The following is a 24,907-nucleotide window of genomic DNA, read 5'->3' as shown; positions in this document are numbered from 1 at the left end:
CAGAGGAACAATTATAAACATATTTTGGTAAAAGCCCCACAAGAAGATCTGGTAAGCTTGGTGGTCAGAAATAGGCATTGACAACTAGTGCAGAGAAAGGGAAAGTTGAAGCTGTGCACCAGTCAGGTGATGTCCAAAAGCTTACAGTAAGTTGAAGGAAACTGCAGCTGCTCGTTGTGGGGGCGGGGTAGAAGCAGCTGGACCGTTGCTCTGGGAACCTATTTGCTTGGCGTCTGGTTTCTCCTAGCTACTCTCATTTCAGGTGCAGCAAAATGTTCCAGAGTCATCTCGGTTTCTTCCAATTTGAGTCCTGAAGACACTACTAATGCTGTATGGAAGGAACAGTTAAGAAAAGATTTCTCTGCCATGTCATTAATTCTCAGTTGGCCAAAACCTGAGTCTTGAGTGCTCGGCGAGATTCGAGATAAAACACTCCTTAACAGCTTTTGGACTTACTGACCACTGCTGTTCTAGAATACTGGTCACTCCTTCGTCCATTCCTCTACGAATTCATTTGACTGTTTTGGAAACAAACTTAAATACGTTTCCGATATGGCTATGAAATGAATGTATCATAAGCAATCAGGAGGTGTGCTTCACAGTGATTTCGGGGACTGCGGCGCACTAAGTAGGCCACCAACCGCACAACCACCCAGGCTGCTCAACTATTTGCTATCCTGACCGGAGTTGCGTTTCTAGAGAATATTTAACAAGGGGCGTTTAAATGCGTCTAAATGTTGAAACTAAAGAACAAATATTGACGCAAAGGGCACCACAACTCTTCTCAAAGAGTAAAATACATCCTTCACGAAAAGGAAAAGCCATTTGGCTGAAGCACCCCAAAACCCCTGCATAACTTGTCCCTGAAGGCGGAGCGCCCAACTTGGCGCAGCAAGGGTCTCAGCAACATCACAGGCCCCTATTCGCTCTGCGAGACCAGAGTTTTCCTACCAGGCCCACTGGAGCCTCCGGCCGGCCGAGGCAACCTGGCCCCGAGGCCACCCCAGGCCGCCAACTGCTGGCACCAGAGCGGGGAAACCGGGCCAGCGCTTGGCCCCGCAGCCCAGCGCCGCGGGAGAGTCTGGCCACCCTGCGCGGCGGCCCCACTAGTCCGCGGCTGCCCAGAGCGACCCTCCCTGCGCCCGGGCGGCGGTGAGTCAGGGCGCATGATGCAAGCGCTGGCCTGGCCGCCCCCCGCCGCCCGCGCCTCCCCCTCGCTCTTTCACCCCGCGCGGTTACGAAAGCGACCCCCTCCCCCCGGGGCTATAAAGCGCGGGTCGGCCGGCGGGCGCTCGCCTCCCTGCTCCTCGCGCCGGGACGCGGCGGCCAGGCTTGCACGCGGCTCCGGTGGTGAGCGGCGGCCGGCCGGGCGGGCCTCGGGGCGGCGCAGGGCTGGGAGGCGGGGGTCCGCGACCCGGCGCTCACGGCGGCGCGTTTCCCGCAGGGCGGACTCCCGGGCGAGATGCAGTGGGTGTGGGCGCTCGTGCTGCTGGCGGCGGCGGGCGGCGGGCGCGCGGAGCGCGACTGCAGAGTGAGCAGCTTCCGAGTCAAGGAGAACTTCGACAAGGCTCGCGTAGGTACCCGCCGGAGTGGGGGGGCCTGGTACCAGCCGCCCCTCGTTCCCCGTGGGCCCCAGACCCCAGACCTCCCTCTCACCCTTTGCACAGTTCTCTGGGACCTGGTATGCAGTAGCCAAGAAGGACCCCGAGGGTCTCTTTCTGCAAGACAACATCATCGCTGAGTTCTCCGTGGACGAGAAAGGCCACATGAGCGCCACAGCCAAGGGCAGAGTGCGTCTGTTGAGGTCAGTGGGTAGTGGGAGGCCCTGTCTGCCTGGGTGCCACACTGTCTGGGGAAGGAGGAGGGGACCAGGTGAGTGGAGCCAGGAAACACCCTTCCTGCTTTGGCTCAGAACCCCTCGCCCTTTTGCAGTAACTGGGAAGTGTGCGCAGACATGGTGGGCACCTTCACGGACACCGAAGACCCGGCCAAATTCAAGATGAAGTACTGGGGCGTTGCCTCCTTTCTCCAGAAAGGGAGTGAGTACTCAGCCAGCAGGATCCTTCTGAGGATGGGGGCATTCCTGGCCTCAGCACAGGGTTTCTCATCCCGGGGGCCACCTGGGGAAGATCAGCCTGGGAAGGTCTGTAAGCAGCGCGAGCCCTCGGCCTATCTGAAGTTAGGGTGCTGGGAACCGGGGCAGCAAGCGCGTGTCCCAGGGCAAGGAACTTGGCCGAAGCTCAAGGGGACCCTTGGACTTGCCAAGTGCCTCTTTTCCATGCAGACCCTTGCTGGGTGTGTACCTGCTCCATACCGCCTGTCTTTCTTCCCACAACACCACTCTCCCTGAATCTGCATTTCTTCCATCTGTTTGGGCCCAGTCCCTGAGATAGCTTGAATGTGTGGGCCCCCCAGAGGCTGCTGACTCCACATCCCCGTCCAGAGATGGAGGGAACAGTGTGCAGACTGGCTTGTAACTGAGGGCCCTGCCGGCCAATCCTGAGATTCTGAGCTGGGGACCCTGTTCTGTGTGGTAGCGACCTCTTCCCCAAGGAGGTACTGAAACTTAAATTAGGGTGAGGTTTGAAAACTCAGTAAAGCACCTTGAAACTTGGTCTCATCATGACAACTTGCTCTGGAGTCTTCTCTCGGTAGCTAGAGAATAATGCAGGTCCAGGAAGACGTGTGGTGGGATCTCGGAGAGGCAGGTGTCACCTGTGAACAAGCTGAGGCTGCAGAAGGCAGCGCTTTGTCCACAGTCACACCGTGAGAGCCCGAGTCAGAAGGCACGGCTCCACCTCTTGGGCTGGAATTGTGTGCCTTTCAGGCACAGTCTCCAAATGTAGGCCAAAGTGTTTTTGGCAGTGCCCTATGAGGTAGGCCCGGGGGCTGTTCAGGAGAACTTGCTTCAGTTGGAACCAAGGAAGACATATGCGTGTAGCTTACTGCTCTACATGGGACACACACTGTGGGATTTACTCTAAAATCGTATGTGAGTTTAAATTGCATTTTTAAAGATTATGTTTTCAGTGGTGATTCACACCATGCAGAGCAATGCATGTACTACAAAGGGAGGAAGTTTTTGATCAGGAGGAGTAAGAAAAATTATTTCAAGTAGTGTGGTAAAATTTTCCAAAGTGATTGATTTAGAGTAAAAATATACTTTTCTGATAATGGATTATAAAAACTAATACCAGAGGACACAAGTTTACTAAGTTTTAGGAGACATGTAATATTATTCTGCATTTTGAGATGTGCTTTTTAAGGGAATAGAAAAGAATAGAATTTCTCTAAAGGAATAGAATTCTATTGACAATGCTTTTAGGCATGGGTTGAGGTGGACCCAAAGAAGAGGTAGGGTTTTTGTCTCTTGCCTTGTCTTTTTTCCAAACCAAATTAGCTCTACTTTTAGCTCTGGTATACTGGGATTCTCTCTAGGATTGAGGTGGTGGTGGTGGTGGTGGATAACTGGAATCTTGAAAGTGCCAGGTGGAGATGTTAGGTGAGCTAACTGGAGCGGAGGAGGCCCAGTGCTAAATGCCTTCCACAGTTGCCTTTCAGGAAAGAAGCTTGCTCAGCCCACAGTCGTAAGCGTGCCCTATTAAAGTTAGATGGCTAGAGTCCGTACTCCAAGTCAGCCATGCCCTGGGGGACCTTGGACTTCTCCTTAGCCTTTCTTTGCTTCAGTTTCCTCCTCTGCAAAGTGAGAATGGGCCTCCTCCCTGCCATGCAGAGTTGTTTTATGATGATTCAGTGAGCTGAAATACTGAGAGCACTCAGAATACCTGTGACATAAAGTTTCTGTCACTACCTCTTAGCTGGCTTTGACACAGCAAACTTTGGAAAACGCTTGTCTGTATAATGCGTACTCAGATCTTTTTTTTTTTTTTTTTTTTGTATTTAGTGCAGGGTCTATAGGGTCTCACTGCACAGACTGGATTTGTAGTGATTCTCCTGTTTTCAGCTTCCCAAGCACTGGGATTATAGGTGTGTGCCACCATGCCCAGTCTCAGTCTGTCTCAGCGCTCCCCAGGGGCACAGCAGGCTCTGGATCGAACCTCTGACCCCTGCGTCTGCCTAAGCAGGTGTGTTAATCTGCTGAGCTATCTGGCCAGCCCCATGCTCAGGTCTCGAGGGCTCTGACTTCCACTCATGTTACCTGCGCCATTTGGGTTCTTTTGATGAGTAGTTCGGAGTAGCACAAATGTTTCACCTGGTAGCTCATCTGGACTGTCACTCCTGAGAATCATGGGGGCTTCTCAACTGGGCCTGGTCTTTTTGGACACTTGAAGGACACAGATCTAAGAAGATAAAAGGAAATGGGGGGCTGGCAAGACAGCTCAGCGGTGTAAAGCTTTCATAAGCTTGGGACAGAGACCGCAGGGACCGTGGTTGGATCCCCAGCACCACATGCCGTGCCAGCCCTGTCCCCAAGGGAGGCCGAGCCAGCCACAAAAAGAAATTAAACAAAACAAAACAAAAAAACCAGTAAAGGGAAATAGAATCAGTTCCCCGGCACAGTTCCCCTTACGAGGATTTTTTTTTTTTTTTGAGGATCGATGGTCTGAACTGCTAAACCAATATGTGGAGGTACAGTGTAGACTGGGCTGAACTACAGGCCCCTGTCTGCAGCGGTAGAGGGGGGCCAGCCACTGTCTTCAGTCCTCTTCTGCCTGTCTACGAGGTGCAGTTAGCTGCTGTGTGGGAGTATTTGGGGGTGTCTGGTTCTCCAGAGGAGCTTAGACTGTTGCTGGGAGTGAGGGGTTGGAGAAGCCAGCACTTTGTTTATGGCAGCGCTCAAGCAGACCTGCTTTTGCAAATACTTGCAGAAGGCAGAATCGGTCAGGATTCCTACGATGCCTATGCTTGGTCATTGTTGTGCCAAAATGAGCCTCAAAACAAACTAAAGCAAGGTAGGTTTTCTTGTAAAGTCCAGAAAAGGGCTGGGGAGATGGCTCAGTGAAATAAGCGCTTCCCTGGCAAGTGCAAGGGCCTGAGTTCAATGCCCAGTTCTGCCAAAAAAAATAAGGTTCTGCCAAAATAATAATAATAATAATAATAATAATAATAAAATAAAGTCCAGAACCATCTTTGGTTTTGCTAGAGTCACGCGTTGAAAGTTTCTTAGCTTCCACATTGGAATTTACATTCTGGCAACAGTTTTGGAGAAATAAATTTAAAGCTGTAGATTTTTTTAAAAGCAACTAGCTGGCTGCTGGGCCCATGAGTGGCATTTTCCCAGGTGAGTGCCCTGCTGTCATAGGGGCAGGGTCATGGGCTGCTTATGGTAACACAGTGGTCCCGTAACCGAAGCAGAGATGGCTCCATCCAAGGATGGAAAGACTGCCAGTACTCAGGAGCCCACGGTTAGGGCAAGGACGGCATTAGCCCTGTAGCTTAATAATTCCTGGCCCATCTTCTGAGTTACTTCGTAGTCGCTGCTGAGCAGTCATTGACCTGGCAGGTCCACAAGCCTGAGAAAGCCTGGGAGGGGCAGTGCTGGCTCACCCGCGTTCTGGCAGGGAGAGCCATGCCCTCGTGAATGCCGGCCCTCCTGCAGGGCCTGGGCTTGGGTTGAACACGGTCCCCAGGAGGTGTTCGAGAGGTTGCTCAGAGAGTCCCACCTGGAGGCCATGGAGGGTCAGCGGTAGACGGCTGTGGCTCCCAGGTCCCTGCCTCCCTGCAACATGGCGTGAGCGCGGCGACAGCAGAGCATCCCTCGCTTCAGGACCAGGGTGTGGGGCAGAGACGCAGGACCTTCTTCCTGCTTGTTTCCTCGCTCCCTCCATTTGCCTAGCGTCTGGAGACACTGTGGCCTCGAGGATAACCACGTAGCCTCTGGAGTCACACTGCCATTCTCTGTCTTACTTCTGCCCTGCTCTTTTGGTACCAGGGATCCGACTCAGGACCTTGCACTTGCCAGACAAACACTCATTCCACTGAGTCTCTCCCTGGCCCCTAAGCTGTCTCCCTGGTCCTGCCCTGCTCGTTCTGTGCTGGGTGACTCCTTTAGTTTCTGTGTGCCTCAGTCTCCCCACCTGTAAGGCAAAGAGTCTAGTGTGCACTTTGGAGCTGCGAGAAATACCTGAGAAAGCATCCAAGGCCCTACAGCACATAATTCAGCTCAGGAGGCCCCAGCCAGAGTTATGTGCTAATAAGAGGGTTAAAGTAAGTAGAAATGTGGCACTTCAGTTTGAAAATAAGATATATGGATAAATTTGAGCGCTGCTTTTTTTTTGAACCGGGGATTGAACTCAGACCCTTGCGCTTGCCAGGGAAGCGCTTATTCCACTGAGCCATCTCCCCGGCCCCAAGCACTGCTTTTTCTCCATGGCAAATCACCCAGTACATCCCTAGTCACATTGTTTCCCATCCTACCTTTGTTAATAACTATTACCACCTCTGCTTTACTTGCATCTCAGCCTTGAGCAATACATCCGACTTGTGTTCCTCAAGGCTCGGGCCCCACCTCTGCTGAGAGCCGTGAAGAGGACAAGCAGGCCAAGGGAGTGTCTGGTGCCAGAGGGTGGTTTCTTGGGCCCTAAAAGTGAAAAGTACCTTGTTCCCTTGGTGAAGTGAGCAGTGATCCTGAGTAGGGCTAGGATGGAGCCAGAGAAGCCACGTGGCCGTGGGCTCCTCCAGCAGACAGCGGCCAGAGACCAGTGGGGCTAATGAGACGGGGAGCTGGTGGCTGCATATCCTCCAAGAAGACCGCTCTTGGTGTCTTTGGACGGTCAGATGGCAGGCCAGGTCCTGGACAGTGCATGGCCTGACAGGACAGGAGATGCTCGTTCTGGGCTTTTGATGGCCTTGTGTCTTCAGTGCTCCATTGGAAAGGTGTGCTGTCATTTATTGCCAGGGAGACGGAATCACTGAAGTGAGTGAGGGATCCTCCAAGCCAGGACGGTTTTCTACAATGAGGACTGAGAGCTTTTCTCATTTGTCCAGCTTTACAAAAGCTGTCCGTCTCTGTAAGGCACCGGCTTCCTAAGGAAGGGCAGCCGATTTCACGAATCCGCAGAGCGTTAGCTGTCCACAGCTGGGCCAACCGGCCGTGCGCAGCCGGCTGACCCTCTGACTCTGTGCCGCAGATGACGACCACTGGATCATCGACACGGATTACGACACCTTTGCGCTGCAGTACTCCTGCCGCCTGCTCAATCTGGACGGCACCTGTGCCGACAGCTACTCCTTCGTGTTCTCCCGTGACCCCAACGGCCTGACCCCGGAGGCGAGGGCGCTGGTGCGCCAGCGGCAGGAGGAGCTGTGCCTGGACAGGCAGTACCGGAGGATCGAGCACAACGGTGCGTGGGCTTGCGGGGCTCGGGAGTGGCCGGCCACCGGGACTGTGAGCAGCGACACACAGAGAGATCAGCGAGGGCCTTACTTTTCTCTCTTTGCTGAGACAAAATACCTGCCGCTCAACGTTAAGGAAGGAAAGGTTTATTTTGCTCGCAGTTTGTGGAGGTTTCAGTCTATAGTCAGCTGGCTCAGGGCAGGGTGAGGGGCAAGGGTTCAAGGTGGCAGCTGACAGCCGAAGCAACAGGAGCAAATAAGGGCGAGTGTCCTGTGACACTCATGCTACTGAGACAGCCTGTGGCCTCCTGCTGACTCAGTTAGTTAAATTCTAAACTTCTCACCTAAGTGGGAAGGGAGTGTCCTCTACACCCTCGAATGCCTAACTCCTGAGTTACCTACTTCAGTTATTTAATTAAGCTTCTGACTTCTCAAGTTGACACAGTGCATCAAGCCTTACAGGGAGCTGGAAGAACCCAGCCTCTGGGCCTCCTCTTGCCTTTTCCTGGGCCAGTGTAGAAGTGACCCCAGGTCTTTTTTCCAAAACCCTGGCAATTAAGTAGAACGCCAGGGGATACTCTTATCTTTCTGTTCTGCTACCTCAGGCCAGTTTACTCTTGGATTCACTGCCCCCCAAAACCATCTTAACTAAATTCATATTTAGGGGAATTAAGTGTCATCCAGGAAGGACAGGGTAGCAAGTATAGTCACAGATGTAAAAACACAGACGTTAAAGTAGTGAGTTTATTAGAGAACAGTAGTTAACAAACATTATTTATTCTATATGAAACCTAATAATGGTCAAATTAACAATTTTGAGGCAGTCCCCTGGGACAAACATAAGGTGGTTTAAAATGATATTATCTTTGTCTTATCTTGACTTAGGATAGGAGCATGGTAGAGAAAAGTGTGCTACTTTGAATTCCTATGGGAAACTGGGTTTCAAAACAGAATAGGGTTATGCCACCATATGCCAAAAAGGGAACAAAACTGAACATTTTGGTTGGGTACCTGACCAACCGTCTATAGCAGACAGATGTGAAGTCAGTCTGTGAAGAGGCGTGGCGGTGTCACCCTGGCAGGCAGCCTGCGTGCTGGTAGAGGACGTTGTTGCTGCCCAGCATCCCCCAAGCCCTTCCCCTGCATTACCTCAGTCAGGCCTCACACACACCTTGTGAGGTGAACACTCATTGCCCACATTCCACAGGTGAGAACATGGAGGCCAAAGAAGACTGAAAACATAGACCCAAGTCTCTGCTAGGTAGCTGTGTTGAACGCAAGCCCAGATTTGTGTGGCTCTGAAGCTCCCTCTCGCGCTGTGCGCTGATGTAGGACACGGTGTGCACCATGAGGCCGCCGGTTCTAGGCCGAGGTTCGGCTGCCGCAGCCCTCCTGTCCTGAGGTGGGAGGGTGAGCCCGGGCCGCTGTGAAGCTCAGGGAGGCACGTCTGGCAAAAATGACAGGAGCGCTCTTCAGGCGGCAGGCCCTGTCCTGTCAGCCCACTGCCCTGGGGGTAGAAAAGGCTTCAGGAACAGCCTTGAGGGTGTTTTATGAATTACAGCCACACCTAACTTTGAGGGTTTGAATTCACTATAAATTTGAATGAAGAAACAGGAGTGAAGCCAAACTCAAGGCCACCGTGGTATTCGTTATCTGTATAAGCCCTGGGTTCATCTTCTTGTCATTAATGACTTTGCTTTCTGTATTTCAGGTTACTGTCAAAGCAAATCAGGAAGAAACTTTTTGTAGTAACATCAAAGATGTAAAATTTCATTTGGAAACTTTCACCTAACTCTCAGTCTTCGCTATTTATCTTACGCGTTCAGTCTTCCCTGCATCTCCCTGTGTGAACATAAAACCGTCCTTACATATAAAATGTATGTGGGAAGGATAAAATCTGCTCACATCAAATGTATACCTTGCTGAAGTTTTCTGAGGGACTACTTGAGGGTTGGGATTCCAAACTTTGATTTATTAAAATATAGACACCAGCTTTCTATGATTTGAATTTTATTTGTATCCATGCGCTGCAGAGGGGCGTGTCCTCTCACATTCCAGGAGGCATTCTGCCCTCTTACTCTTTCTGACCTTTGACCCGCTCTAATGCCTCATCTCCATTATGAAAAACTTGTTTCTCCCAACTTCACAAAAAAGGGATTTCCTCATTAATGGTGAAAGGCTCAACTACCAGCCTGCCAAGGGACTATAGCCACCAGCAAGCCCAAGGCTGTCAGCCCTGAGTCTTGAGATAGGCAACGCAGTGGGCTCAGCCCTGTCTGGGCCTGCAAGGCTGAGATGCCTGGGTCAGGATGCACATGAGGAAGCAACCCATCCTTCACTGTGTCTAGCACATAGAGAGGTTGGGCGATGGGGCCCTAGAAGCCAGTCCATAGGAAAGAACACAGCTCCCCTCCATGGGGTGAGTGAGGAGGAGCGGGGTGGAGCTGCAGGTGGGGACTTCGGCAGTCTTGTCCTCCACCAGGAGCAGTGCTTGTGAATTCTAGCACATAGCTCTGTGTAAAGCTTCAGTTTTGTGGTCTTCCCAGGAGCCTCTGTTTCTTCTTTTCAAAATGACAGCAAATGGTTCCAGAAAATCTTGATTTTGAGTCGAAATCCAACTTGCACATTAGCTGTGTGCTAGATTCTGGATATGTGACTTCTCACCCGACACTTCTCTCTTGAAAGATGGGAATGTTTTCCCACTTTTCCCACCTGTGACAGCCTTTTGGCGTGGCTAGGAGCGGCCCAGCACTGCCAGGCTCATGTCTGTGCAGTGCAGTGTTGGGGGGATCGTCCCCCACCATGTGCCTTGTTCTCCACCTAAGGTAGAGGAGACAGGTGGGAAAACTCTGGCTTTCACTGTCACGGAACAGCAGGCTCAGAGCACGCCTCTTTAGCTTTAATCTGACAATCCCAAAGACACATAGAATATCCACATATTCCTTCAGAAAAGAGCTTCACCACACCGATTAGCTAAAGGTGAAGAAAACCCACTTGCCCTTTTCTCCCCAAGCTCACAGTCACATAAATCTTACTTCAGAAGCAAGCAGCTCCAGAAACGTCATGAGTAATGGTAACAACAGGGACTGGCTGCTTTGTTGAGAACCTTCTATCCGAAAGGACCTATGTGTTTAGTCACTGGCCCAATATCCAACTGTCAGCACCGCCTCTCTGCTCAGCCTTTGACTCTGTTCCTTCCTTCCAGTCTCTCCTAGGGGCATTTCATAAAACACTAGGCCTCTACATACCATCTGCATCTTCCAACAATTGTGTGTTTCATACCCGTCCTCCACATCTCAAGTACCTCTTCCATTTGGATGTCTCACTGGGATTTAAACATACTTTCTTCAAATGAAACTCTTGGGGCTGGTGGATATAGCTCAGCAACATAAACAGCCTGGCAAGCACAAGATCCTGAGTTCAAGCCACAGTACAGCAAAACTAAAACTAAAACAAACAAACAACAAGAACAACAACAAAAATAAACCCACTTGGCCTTCTCATCCCCACTTTTGCCCCAGGCTTTCCCTTCCAACCATTGTCAGGCTAAAAATCTATGAGCCACCCTGGAATCCTCTTTTCCCTCAATTCTACATTACTGTATCAATAAACTATCTTGCTCTATCATCTCAAAGTATGTCCCAAGACCATTTCTCACAATTCTTCATTAATGTCACCTAATTCCAAGAATTACACCAATTTTTTTCTATGTCAGTAGCTACCTAACTGGTCTTTTTTTCTTCTCACGTCTCAGAATATATTTCTTGCATAGCAGCCAGAGTAACATTTAAACTCATTCATCGAGCCTTGTTAGTCTGCAGCTGCAAACTCCCAGCGGTATCCATTCAACACTGAATGACTTCCTTACAGAGGCCTCCTAGACTCGGCACGTCTTTGGCGTGCATTGATAAGTTCTAGTGGGGGGGGCAGCCCATTAGCTCAGTTGTTTAAGTGCCTATTTAAGCAAAGCAGTCAGGCTCTGGATGCTGTGGTTCCATCCCCAGATCCTCATACCTTACCAGACCTGCCCTTGAGGCATCCTGAGCCACCTCTCCCCGCAAAAAAAAAAAAAAAAATCCTTCAGAGGAGTTCTAGCAGGGACTCGTGTCACTCCTGAGAAAGGTCTCCCTACACCCGCCCCTCCCCTCCGAAGTGGCCATCACTCCCACAGCGTCCTATCCTACTTTAGGACGGTGCATTTGCACACTGTTTAGTGTGCGTCCCTCGCCCTGACAAGAGCACAAGCTCCCTAACAGCAGGCCCATAGCTGTCCGCTTTATCACTGCAGTTCCAGCAGCTGCACCACTGGCCATAGCAGGTGCTGGAGTCCCCTGAGGGATGTATCCACGACGCACAGCTCAGTAGAGGCTCTGGAGTCCTCTCGCCTTCTTTCTGATTCTATGACTCAACATTTCCCGCACAGGTCCATGACATTTTTAATAAATGAAAACAACCACTCTTAATTGTTCCTGGGAAATTCTTTAAATCCAAGGTAGAGGCCCGGAGTGGCCATGACCCTTTAAAGGAGAACTCTGTGCTGGGTGTCACGGCTCCTGCCTGCAAGCCCAGCACTCAGGAAGTGGAAGAGGGAGGCACTGCTGGGAGTTCAAGGCTAGTGTGGACTACACAGAGAGTTCAAGTCCAACCTGAACTGAAAAGTTAAATAAAATAAAGGAGAAATCTGAGTCCTGAGTCTGTTTAGAGACTCAATTTAAATAAAGTATGGCTTTTATATGTGGGAGATGTGAATGCTAAACAGTTACAAATAACAAATTATTAACCTCAATCATATTACAAACACTGAAAAGTTCATATGTAAAAGGAACCCCTGATAGATCCTTTTATAAAAGAAAAATATTGCTGGGCATGGTGGTGCACACCTGTAATCCCAGTACTCAGGAGGCTGAGGCAGGAGGATCACTGTGAGTTTGAGGTCAGCCTGGGCTACAAAGTGAGCTCAAGGCCAGCCTGAACTGCATAGTGAGGCCCTGTCTCAAAAAGATGAAAAAGGGGCCGGGGAGATGGTTCAGTAGGATAAGCGCTTGACTGGCAAACGCAGGGATCTGAGTTCAATCCCTGGTTCTAAAAAAAAAAAAAAAAAAAGATGAAAAAGGAAAAATAAATTTTTTACACTGAATAAGCATCCCTTAATTTGCTCATGTCATAGATGTGTATTTGCATAGATTAGATTTTCCTAAAGTGAGGTACACTGGTGGATGGTTCTGGAAATTAGTTCTTTTGAAATACACACTGTGGCTCCCCAGAGAAAATCTGCCTAGAGAAAACCTTAACTAGTTGGAAATAACAGACAGATCATTTCTTCTGCCAGATGTGTCTGTAAAAATGGCTCCCTTTTCTGGACGCAACAAGCAGCAAAAAAATTTTCTCCATTCATTCCTAAACAGCGACATGTTGTAGAGAATGGGATTCAGGGCTGAGTTGGCGAAGGTGAAGGCCATCACCCAGAAGAAGAGGGATGGCCAGACGAGCAGGTCCTGCCGGAAGCTCTGCACCAGGATGAGGAGGATGGTGACGATGACGGGGCTCCACATGACGAAGAAGGAGATCATGAGCAGAAAGAGGGTGCGGAAGAGCCGGAAGTCCTGCTGGGACACGCGGGTCTGGTGGCTCTCGGAGTACGCCAGGCTCGTGGTGAGCCTCTTCCGCGATGCCTTCGTGATCTGCAGGAAACAGAGAAAGAGCCGCAGGTGACTGCCTGTGACGGGAGTTCTGAGTTAGGAGCCTGGAGTCGGAGTCTGCCGTCCTCCTGCCCTGAGGACTCCTGTCCTTGGAACTTTCTGCGGAAAGAGCTGCCTCCTCAGAGGCCTGGCCTGTGGACCACACTTGGGATGTGCTGGGAAAATAGGTGCCACCAGAGCGCAAGAAACGAGGCAGAAAAGTGACCCATATAGCGAAGGGAGAGAGGGGGGAGGTGAAAAGCCGGAGCCAGATGATCCGGGGGGCCATGGCTCAGAGCTCATCTTCCCTGCTGCTGCTTTTTGAAGAGCATGTAATTGTACACAAGCAACGCATACTTGAGATGCAAACTCGAGTGAATGGCAGCAAGGGAGCACATGGCGAGTGTACGGTCTCTTCTCCAAACTTCTGTGCTGGGCATTTGTATGCCCTGGAGGTGACTACAGTGACAGGTTTCCTGGGAGACCTTCTAAAAATGTGCCACCACACACATGGGAGTGATTGCGGCTACCGGGCCCTGGACCTCTGTGCCCGTGCCCGGACCCAGTGGGAGCACTCCCTGGGCTCTGCCTCCTCTTCACACAGCGGTCCACCATGGTGCTCAGTTTGCCAGCTGAGAGGGAAAGCCTTTTGCTCGTGCTATTTTGTTAGTGCTTGCGAGTTTTCGCCACTGTGGCCATTCAGCCAGGCTCCCACCAATGGGCGCTGCATGTACTCACCCTGTTTGTGTGCTTTGTTGAAGTGGCCATAGCCTTGATCTTCCCCTCTTGCCCTTACTGGTTGCCGAGTGGGGAGAGGCCACGGGAGATGGCAGGATGATGTGGCCAGGCCAGGCAGAAGGGAATTGTCAGACTACCAAACTAGGTTCTTCTCCTGTCTCAGAGACGAGGGAAGGTGGAGCCTGGTCTTGCCCACGAGCCCCTGAGTTGAGGCTATGAAAAGCAGCTGAGATTCGAGCCCATTGGTTTGCTAAGGTGGCTGCTAGAAGGCTTAGCGCAAACACAAAGCTGGGTCTCGCTGAAAGGCCACCAGTACTGTGGTGAAGACACTGCCTGGCAGCAATGTCCTGCTGGCCAACTGGGACTTGCATGGGAGTCAGAGGCAATGACCCACTGGAGGGACAAGCCCATCCCATGGGCAATCATATAGAGCCCTGCCAGTGAGGGAGAGCAGGGTACCGACAGGACAGCCCTTTACCTCCATGCCCCTCCCAGCCCTGGCACAAACATATTTCCACTGCAGGCAGGGGAAACTTTGAAGGGACTGGGAATGACATTTTAGAATAAGCAGGCACAACGAAAAAGTGGCTGAAACGTTCTGGAGTCGAGTCAGACACAAGTGTTACTGAGTATGCCCCTTCCCAGGAAGAAAGATGAGCTGGTTAGAACAATCCTGGTGATATTTATTGAAAGTCCCAACCATTTGGTATTTATGCCCCATTTCAGAGGCGTGAGAGTAACAGCCTTTGCACACCCAGGGGAGTGTGACAGCTGAGTAACTTCTTCCTAGTGACTGCTGGGACCTGATATTTTGCACTAATGATTGTTTCAGAGGATGTCGTGGGAAATGGAGAGAATCTTGGTTACATGAATTTAGGAGGGGGTTCTGGACTCTTGGTATCCCTTTCTGGTTCTCCTGTTCAACCTGGTCAGTTAGAAAATCCTACTCTGGGTCAGATAGGGTTTTAGCTGTCAGTGGGCAGCTTTGGACACAGAAGCAGCCCATGTACTGACACCGGCTAACCAGACGAAGATAAAACCTTGCCCGCGCTCTCCTCCCACTCACACCAAGATTGCGTACGCGAGCCACAGAACAGCTTCACAGCATCTCAGAACCAGGGCACCGTAGCACAACAGGGCTGTGTTCCCAAGGCAGCATGCCTCGGATGTCACTGTGCCTAGAAGCAAGGAGCACAGCCTTATTTTGATGTAGACTCTAAGCTAGCACAGTGACACAAACCCTTAATCCCAGCACCAGTCCTAGAGGCTGAGCCAGGATTCAAAGCTCAACCTAGGCACCTTAGTGAGTTAAGGAGGCCATGAAATGAAATGAAACAAAATAAGGCTGAGGATGTAATGCGGTGTGAGGCCTGAATTACAACCCCAGTACAGTACAAAAAAGATTCTGACTTGGCAGGTCTGTGCTAAGCTGAGATCCAGCATTTCTGACAACCCGTTGTAGTAAATCTGCCCTGCTGCTGCTTTTTGACAGTCCAAAGACCACACTTTGAGTAGTCAGTGACTAATTTACTCCTTCACTGAACAAGTGAGGAAGCTCTCTCAAAGGCCACTGGCTGAGCCAGCTTTGAAAGCAGAACCTTGCAAGCGTGCAGCGTGGCACCGGTGAGCAAAAGGCCAGAGGCTGTGTCCCTGAGAGGGAAGGAGGCCTGCCGTCAGAGGGACTCATCAGGCGGGGTGGTGACAGCGGCTGAGTCAGTGGCCACCAGCGTTGCTGGACAGGCTCCAGTGCTCAGGCTCTTGGACACCTGGTGTCCTGACGGACATAAATTCTAAACCTCCTCTGGACACAACCAGTGGGGAGAAAGCCGGGTGGCCTCTGTCACCTCTGTGATGCCGGGGGGCGGGGGGGCCTGGCTGCACGCTCCTGGGGTGCGCAGGTGCTGGCTGCAGATAGGAGCCTGGCATGCCCGTACGACCTCTGCCTTGGGGAAAAGCCAATGTGGAACGTTCGGACCATGCTCCTGGTCCTTGCTAACTTGCTGAGGCCTTGTGTCCTGCCCTTCCTACGCTGAGGTGCTTCATCATCGGAAAATTGGTCATATGGTTAGCTCTGGGCAGGCCCCAGGGCCCATTTCCTGGGGAGTCCAGAACCTCAAGAGGAAAATAATTGGAAGGCAATTAGTGTCATTCACAGTATGGGCAAGTTAACTCCAAGGTCACAGTGGCGTAATGTGTTCTTAGAACTTTTCTAATTCTGTAACTAAAGGTAGCTCTGTATTGCATGATGACACTGAGGTTTTCTCACTTACGTAGGAGTTCAGGTCTGCCTGCTGTTGATTAAAAGCATGACAGCAGGTTCTGCAGGAACAGCCTTCATTCCTCCTGAAGCTCCCCCAAAGCAGGAACCAGGATCCCTGCACTTTCCTGGGTGTCCCCTTCTTTCCAGGCATCACACTACTTGTTGTTTCATCAGTTGTCATGTTAAATCTTCACAGCCCCTCTTTTTAACTGTTATATGATTGTTATTACTGCTTCACAGATGAGCAGATTGATTCTCAGGAAATTTATGTTGCTTGTTGAAAGTTCCTCCATGGATAATAAATGGTGACAGCCCCATCTGTGAAAATTCAGCGTGGAATAGTTAATGATCAGCCACATCATGAAAGGTCCGAGGGGGTTGCCACGCTTTGCTCGGCCCGCTCCTCTGCTCCTGCTCCGCAGGTGCTTGCTGCCCAGTGGACGTGTACCATCTCAGACTCCAACGTGGGGTCAGATCAGCACATCCAAGTCCGAAGCTGCCGTAGCACCAAAACGAGGTCTTGTGTTCCTGTAAAGGTTGGTCAACCTGGGGACCCTGCTGGGCTGATGGGTCTGGGAGATGATGCCCTTGAGTGGAAACCTGGGCCTGAGTGCTGCCTGGTGGCTTCATCCCTTGTGCTGCTCACATCATCCAGCCAAGAGAAACAGCAAAGCTTCCAGAGTCCCTGGTATAGTCACCAATATTTTTGAATAAATGAAGTTTATCTGAGCTCACATGTACTGAGCACTTGCTGTGTGCCTGGCTCTTACCTGTAGCTTGATTTACCTCTCTATACCCTCTCAGCATTCTGGGACACAGGTACTCAGAGATCTTCATTTTATGGAGAAGGATGCTAAGGCTCTAAGTGTCAGCGAACTTGCACAGCAGGACTCTGCTGAGAAGTTGCAGAGTTGGGCTCCAGCCTTGACAGAGTCCTGCGCATGCTCTTAATCTTGAACTGACTCCTTCCTGTACTTTGCTATCTCCATCAGTGGAGATTCTTCTTTCCAGCTTTTAGCTCAGAGCACTAATGCCAAGCGCTGCCAGGAGCCCTCCCGACTGGTCCCCCACCTGGTATCCTCTAGTGCGCTGCTTCAGGTGTTCATGCAGGACCTGCCATGTGTGCTGTGAGGTCCACGTCTGTGCATCATTCTTGCTTCCAACCTGACCTGGACTGTGGGCTCCCTGTGCAAACTGTGGCCCAGGGCTCTAGCAGTGGTCTGACAATGACTGTGACAGATAGAGCCGGCTGCCTCATGGAGACACAGGAGGTTTGGTCCACTTAGCACTGACAGATGCTGCCATGTCCTCCTCTCCAGAGTTTCCACAACTTGCAGAGTAAAGAAGAAAATGGATCATATAACACAACAGGGCTCTTTCCTCACTCACCTTCCCACACTACACTCCAAGTTTAGCCAACGTTTGTCAAGGATCTCAAATGTCCCTACAACTGGGTGGAATGCCTTAATGTACTTTTAAATGAAACTAAATGCATGACTAAGTTCTGAGGATTCACTCTAACTCTCCAAACAACCCCCAGACTTACCTTCTTTTTGGAACTAAGAGGGAGGCTGAGAGGTGAAATGGCTTTGTTCTGGTCTCATGGGCAAGTGGGGGACATGTGCCCTGCACAGAGGCACTGGTTCTGATGTCCACGAGAGCACACTGCCATCCAGGAGGAGGGCTGTGAGTGCAGCTCCCCAGCAGTGGATCATGACCAAACAGTTCGGTGTCCACCTGGCTCCACCCTCTCCTATTCTGATTCTGCACAATTGAGCAGTGCAGAAATCTGCAGCTTCCCTGAACTCCCTCAGTGATTCATGCTCACTAGAATGTGAGAGCTCATCAGGACAGCAGGCTTGGTTTGGTGTTTTCTCCCCAGTCCTTTGAAAGAATCCCTGTAAAATTGTCCTTTAAGGACTGACTGGCTTTGTATCTCCAGGAGCTTCTGAAGGCAGGAAGGAATCTCTCCCAACAGTGCCTCTTTGCCCACGCCATGCCACCAAGCGAGAGTTGTTGTCAGAAGGAAGCAGGTGGAGATGGTCCCACTGGCAGAGGTGAGGATTCTGAGGTTGGCTGGTCGGCAGCTCAGCTGGGACCATCCTCTTTCCAGAAGACTTCCTCTTTCCAGAAGGTCTGACTCCTTTTCCTTGCGTGCGCACATTCTGTCAAAGCTAAAGAGTGAGGGCAAGCGAAGAAGGTCTCAGTGTTCACAGCGCTGTGCCTTCATGTTCAACTGAAACTGATTTTGGTTCTTAGTTAAAGTCTGAGTTAGGCTAAGGGTTTTCCAACTACAAGCCATACACTCACTGGCTTACCAAGAAATGCTGAGCCCCAAATATGCTCTGAGCATTTTCATAGGGCCCGAACATCCAGCCATAAGCCAGGGAGCCTTGCACATGCTGCACTTGCACTGTGGTGTGTACGAGGGGTACCAGCAGAAAGGGCCAATGCATATGGTTACAGAGGGTGGAGGCGTCTTGGCTTGTCACGGCAATGGTTGCTAAGAGATGATGTCAGTTGTTGTTGATGTTGATGATGTAACAGCTAGTTGATGGCCTGATCGATGTACTTAGGAGTCATTTGGAGCTATTCCCTTGGGAAAGCTGTCCATTGGAAAAAGCCACTGAAAATGTATGGCACATCTGAGTCATAAAGAAAGAGGAAGTTGGGAAGGCAGAGGGCAAATATGGCCACTAGCCAGAGCACATGAACCAGCTCCTGAAGGCTACTGGGAGAGGACAAGCCAAGATCCAGCCTGCTCTGAATCTTTGCCCAGGTCAGAACTGGTAATGGTGTTTAGAACAAGGTTTCCTAAAGAGGGTTCCATGAAGCAACATCCAAAGAGATGCTCTGTGTGAGAGAGGAATTTATGTGGCGAGTGGCCTGCCTGGTCTATTCCTGTGTTGAAAATTCCCAAGGTATAACAAAGACTCCGAAGTCCTCAGGAGAATTCCTAGGATTTCCTAGGCTTCTCTGAGCAAAATCCCTCCTAAGATCTCTCGTCCCACTGAGCTCTGCTGAGGCCGCTAGAGAATATTTTAGGTCAAGGGAAGATCATAACATTGTAGGAGGGAGTTTATCAAGCCTAGTGATGATGGGACCTGGGTGCGAGGCAGTAGAGAGAGGTGAGAGGCTGGGCTGTGGGAGGGTGGGGCTGTAGCTCTGTGTCCTATGAACATGGCTAAGGGACAGTGGTGGCCAATGGCTCTCACAGAGCCTGCTCTTGACAGAAAAAGCTCAGGCAGAAAAGCTGGCCTCTGTATTCAGCACCTCTGCGTGCTGTCTGCTTTCAGGAGGCAGAAGGGACAAGCCCTGGGGCTGTGCTCAGAGGCCACGTCCACCTGGCCACGTCCACCTGGCAGCAGCTTGCTCACTCCTATGTGATCCAAGCGGCAAACTCACAAGTGCTCAGGGAGGACCAATGTCATCCTCCTCCTGGCAAATAGGCTAAACAAGCGGTTTTGCCAATAGGGTAGGAAGTAATCTTCGAGAGACTCCTATTTGCATTAACATTGTGCTTTTCAAAACATCATATTCTCTTTCATTTTATTGCATTAAATCATCCACCAAGGCATATTGGCGCCAATGGAACCTGAGGCCTGTGTTAGTTAAGTCACTTCACGTGGTGATAAAGCTTGGTCTGGAGCCCCAGTGTCTTAAGACTTGGTCCAGTGATTTTCCCGCTGCCCAAGAAAAGAAGGCCCTAAACCCCTGTTGGTGGGATGTCAGCCTGCTGTGTTCTAGGTATGGGGACAGCAATGGCAAAACAAAGTCCTCTCTGTCCTCCTGGAGCTTGCATCTAGTGGGTAAGACAGATGATACTCAAATGAACACACATCAGTGGAATATGACAGGGGTAATGCGTGCTTCAGGGCGAAACAAATCTTGGTAATGACTTAGAAAAAGACAGGGAGCATTTCTGAGGATGGTCTTTTTGAATAAAGACCTAAAGCAAGTGGGATGCAAGCATGCAGAGGCCAAGGGAAGAGATCCAGGAGAAGAGCTGGCGAGTGCAAAGGCCCTGAGATACCAGGGTGTTGGCAAAATGAGGGGCTGGCCCAGGCTAACCTGGACATGCGGAGCGAGATGAGGCTATGGGAACAGGAAGGGCAGTCACGTAGGACTTTTGGAGAGGATTCTTGTCTTCATGCTTGTGTGAGGGAAGTAGCAGGACCTAAGTTGCATTTCCGATCCATTAGTCTGTGCCCCATTTCACAACTGCAAGTCAGACCTGCTGTTTCATCCATGAGCTGCATGTGGGTGTCTGTGTGGGAGGAGTGGGCTGGCAGGGACAGGAGGCTGTGAGTCTCAACGCACAGTGCTTGGAGAGCAGACCACTGCGGAGACAGGGGAAGGGGAGCCTTACTTGACTGTTGGGTTTTTCCCAGGGGCCTTGAGAACAAGGTGAGAGTGTGCAGGAACTCATTCTTCCTTTTCCAGGGGGTTTAGATGTGTGAGGCAGCATGGGAGAGGGGCATGCCAGACTTTCTGGGCCTCTCTGGGACTCAGGAGGGAGCCCCATAGAAGGAGCTCAGAGGCCTACAGCCCTCCCAGCCAGCCCTAACCCACTGCGGGCTCCTTGTTCTTGCTGCCTCCAAACCTCACTGTTTTTTCTCTTCGGAATGTCAGTGAGACTATTTCCCAGCATGCTCAGAGAGAAACAAGAAAAAGGTTCTTTACTTATCTCCAGCTGTGGCTGGGCAGACACTTAATGTCTCTGCTGCTTCCCAACAACCTCACGTTCCTAGAATTAGGATTGTCCATTTGTTCAGAGTGTGAGAAATTACCCAAGACCACACCGCAAGCGTGACTGAAAGCCAGGTTGTCTAGGCAGCGCTTTCCAGTTTCCACGTCTGTCTTCATGGCCTTTTGCTCTGCTCCAGTGTCCTTCATGCATGTGTAGCATGTGGCAGGGGACGGTGTTTACACAGTCCCTGCACCTCTCTCCTTTGGGTTCCAGGTTTCTTCCTGTAAATGGCAGCAGCCTTTGTCTGTCTCCCCACTTAGAGAATGTGCACCTCCATGCGCGCCCCCAGTATGTCACATAGAGCAGAATCTTCACAAACGCTTGATGAATTAACATGGTGAAATTCTGGGGTCCGACCACCTGGGTCTCAGCGGCCACTTATGAACTGTGTGGCCGTGGATGAGCTGTGTAACTTCGCAGGGCCTGGGTTTTCTCATCTGGCATTCTTTTTAGGACTAAATGAATCCATCCATTGTACATGTTCAATACTACAGAAAGAATTCTGACATAAAATTTTTCTCTTCCCTTTTCCCTCATGTTTTTCCTTTTAATGATAAATGTTGACATTTTTATAATAATAGAATGTGCCAGGTGCCTCTGGCAAGCACTTTCCAGACCTTAATCCCAAGACTAAGCAAGCCTAGGCTGGGGTCCTTTTTGGGTTCACAGTGATCTGGTGGGGAAGATTCTAGGGAGGGCCTGGGAGACCAATTCCCCCAGAAGCAAGGATCGGTGGTCCTGGCTGCTACTGGCCTGGCTTTGGACTTTGAATATTTAAGAGGGTTACAGATCCTTAGCCACAGAGGAGGGTCATAAAAACAGCTAGATGCTACACAGGATCTTTCCACCTCAATAAGCATGTTCACCAGATAATCCACACTTAGTATACTATGAACTTAAGACTTGACAATTACACACTGCAAAGAGAGGCCAGGGTTTCACAGTGACCCTTCACCACAGGCATAAGCAGAGGTGCACAGTGTTTGCCAGGCAGATAGGCTGCAGGAAGAGTGGGAAGCAGAGGCAGGCCGTCTGTTTCATGTTGCAGTCTGTGTTTGTTTGAGGGAAGACATCATTCCCTAGGTCAGGAGACAACTGAGGTTGATGTTCCCGCCTTGCATGGTTCCAAAGCTGCTTTATATTGTGCTCAGTTTGTGAATAGAACATGTGAACTGGGTGTGCTTTTCTATTAGTAGACCACGCTTCCATGAAGCCCTAAAATGTGTGCATTCTTGATACTGCTGTGTTTGCACGGGGAAACAATGGACACAACCCCAAAGTCCGTACAGTAAATTATATGACCTCTGAATGATAGAAAGCCGTGCAACCATTATGAATAATGAGATAAGTTACGAGAACTGACATGGAAAGATGTCACGGCCGAGGGGAAAGGGGAAGTTAAGGAACAGATAGCCAGTTACAGCGTCTGTGAAGGACGGCAGAAGCTGTTTGGCCAATTTAACCTGCAATTTCATACGGTTCATTAAACACACATATACAGTGTGTTATGATACATGTGCAAATAATGCAGAAAAAATATCTGTAAAGATGTCCTTGAGCTGTTAAATGCAGGTAGATCTCAGCTTCTCTGTTATACAGTTCTGTGCTTGTTTTCAATTTAATTTTTGGTTTTTCTTTTATTTCACTTTGGAGAGAAAAAAACAAAAACAAATGGCAAGGACAAAGACAGAAAGCAACATAAAGCAATAAAAATGGTGTAGAATTTCAAAACAAGAATAGGAAATTGACGATGGCTGTTATGCTATATATCATTATTATCAAATTTGTTGCTCAGGGGCCGGGGAGATGGCTCAGTGGAATAAGTGCTTCCCTGGCAAGTGCAAGGGCCTGAGTTCAATCCCCGGTTCTGCCAAAAAGAAAAAATTTGTTGCTCAGACTACCAGATATAGGCATAGAAGACTGATCAAACAACTAAAATATTAACTCTTCCTTTCCATAAACTATTTTTTTCTTGTCTTTTAAAAAACTTTATCTTAAAGAGAATATAAAAATAATAGGATGTTAGAAACACACTTAAAACAACAAGATGAAAGGTATTTAACAGTAGTTATATTGCACAATGCTGTCTTCAATGTAGTTGCTCAGGTTACAGATAGTAGCATATAAAACTGGTCGAAGTAAAAATGTTAAGCATTAACTGCTACCTTCAAAAATCTGATAGAGATTAGCAGTACAATCGTTTTAGCAATCCTGTGAACATACACGCGTGATTTTCTCCTTCCTTTTTTCCCTATGTTTTCTCTTTTCCCTCATGGCAACTGTTTATTCCTTATGCTGTTTCTTTCCCCATTTTTTAAAAAATGATCTTGCATTACCCTAGTAATGAGCAAAAAAATTAATGAAGACACTCTAGAAAAACCAAACAGCACCCTGAGAGCAGCTGAAGGGTAGCGCTGGTCAGTGAAGCAAGGTCAGACAAGGGCGACGCTCAGGTGCCTTCTGGCCTGGACATTGTGAGTCTGCCCTGGAAGTGCCCCAGCCTGTAGTGAAGCTCAGCGCAGCGCAGTGCCTGAGTCAAACATACCTGCAGAATTTTGGAGTAGCTGACCACAATGAGCAGCCCCGGCACCAGGAAGTTCAGAGAGACGAAAGACACATCCCATGAAATTTCTCCGGCAATGTTGGGCCAAACCAGCGTGCAAATGGGGATCTCCTAGTTAGAAGAAAGAAAGGAGTTCTGTTAGAAGCTGGCGGTATCTGTGGCCTACAGCTCAGCTCCAGCTGGGGGTCACCGGGCACTGGCAAGCTTCCACACTGCACAAATGGCACCAAGCCCACCCCTGCTGCCACTGCCCCTTACAGAGCGCTGGCTCCCCTCTGACCCTCAGAGGGGCCACAGTCATTGTTTACATCCTCCAGGGGAGGCACTGAGCCCCAGAGCCGCAGGCTGGTGAGGGCTGGAGGCAGATGGGGCGGTGGGCAGGCCTTCGCATGGCCCAGGCTGAGGGTAAGTGAAATAAATGGGACTCATATGTTTAAAGTTCACATTGTTTCTCTTGTATGAGAAAGCAAATGTAAGCAAGGACCAGAATGGGTGCAGGTGTTGGGAAGTAGGAAGAAGATGGTCAGATGGGAAGGAGACCAGGGCGGGGAGAGGGGAAGGAAAGGGAGGGAAAAGGGCAAGCCGAGAACAGAAGGAAGGCAAGGGAAGCAAAGCCTTTGTAAACGAGGAGGGGACGAAAGGTTAGAGGGAGGGGAAGAAAAGGGCATGAAAAGAGAGGAATCTAGATATATGATGCACAAGTACAAACTCTTTATGGAGAATATGGCCATTATGTATATCAAAAGAGCATTAATAAAATTAATTTTTAAATTTATTTGCTTTATGTATTTGGTTGTTACAGGGTCTCACTATACAGCTCGGACTCGTAGTGATTCTCCTGTTTTCACCTTCCTCAGTGCTGGGATTACAGGTGTGCACCACCAAGCCCAGACTCAGTCACTGGCTCAGTGCGCCCCAGGGTGGGGGCAGGGCTGGCATGACATGTGGTGCTGGGCATTGGACCCTGGTCCTTGCGTTTTCCTAGGCAGGTGCTTAGTCAGCTGAGCTATCTTGCCTGCCCTTAAAATTAATGTTTTAGAAAGAAAACTGGGCCAGCGAGATAGCTCAGCAGACTGAAGTGCCTGCTTAGGCAAACTCAGGTAAGCACAGGGACCGCGCGCGGTTCGATTCCAGCACCACCTGCCACATGAGCCCTGCCCCAGGGCAGGCTGAGCCAGCCAGAGTCCGGGCGTGGTGGCGCAAGCCTGTAATCCCAGCACTAGAGGCTAGAAGTGGGAGGATCACCACGAGTCCACATTGCACAGTGAGGCCCTGTAACAACCAAATACATTAAATAAATACATATTTTTACAGACAGAGAAAATTGACTGGAGGAGACCTGCTGAGGTTGGAAGTGATGCGCGGCACACAAGCACGCAGCGACAGGACCAAGGTTTCAGTGTCGTCACAGAGTGCACTGTGCACTGAAGGCCGCAGGCTCTGTGGTAAGGAGCACATTCAAGCCTCTAAAGTATGTCAAAGCCAGGCGCAGTGGCATGCATGTATAGCCCCAGCTACTGGGGAGGCTGAGGCAGGAAGATTACTTGGCCCAGGAATTTGGGGCCAGCCTCAGAAATGCAGTAAGACTCCATCTCAAAAGAAGGAAAGAAAGAAAGAAAGAA

The 24,907-nt window shown here is 50.1% G+C and overlaps 2 protein-coding genes across 2 annotated transcripts in view; one reads left to right on the top strand and one right to left on the bottom strand.

Annotated features, from left to right (window-relative positions):
- Window positions 1–1,247: 1,247 nt before the first annotated feature.
- Rbp4 (retinol binding protein 4) lies at window positions 1,248–9,293 on the top strand. Its single transcript, XM_004625485.2, has 6 exons — window positions 1,248–1,350; window positions 1,445–1,573; window positions 1,668–1,804; window positions 1,933–2,039; window positions 7,092–7,304; window positions 9,008–9,293. The coding sequence occupies exons 2-6, from the start codon at window positions 1,463–1,465 to the stop codon at window positions 9,043–9,045; spliced, it is 606 nt and encodes a 201-aa protein (XP_004625542.1). The 5' UTR covers window positions 1,248–1,350; window positions 1,445–1,462; the 3' UTR covers window positions 9,046–9,293.
- A 3,294-nt stretch (window positions 9,294–12,587) lies between these two features.
- Window positions 12,588–24,907, bottom strand: part of Ffar4 (free fatty acid receptor 4) — a 24,194-nt gene continuing 11,874 nt past the window's right edge. The window contains exons 2-3 of the mRNA XM_004625484.1: window positions 23,268–23,396; window positions 12,588–12,977 (exon numbers count right to left, since the gene is read on the bottom strand). Of these exons, the coding sequence (XP_004625541.1) occupies window positions 12,588–12,977; window positions 23,268–23,396 (519 nt within the window). The remainder of the gene's footprint in view (window positions 12,978–23,267; window positions 23,397–24,907) is intronic.

This window comes from Octodon degus, unplaced genomic scaffold, assembly GCF_000260255.1.
Source record: "Octodon degus isolate 3935 unplaced genomic scaffold, OctDeg1.0 scaffold00010, whole genome shotgun sequence".
NCBI classification, from domain to species: Eukaryota; Metazoa; Chordata; class Mammalia; order Rodentia; family Octodontidae; genus Octodon; species Octodon degus.
The sequence above is the reverse complement of the archived record's forward strand: the minus strand, read 5'-3'. Positions and strand labels throughout refer to the sequence as shown.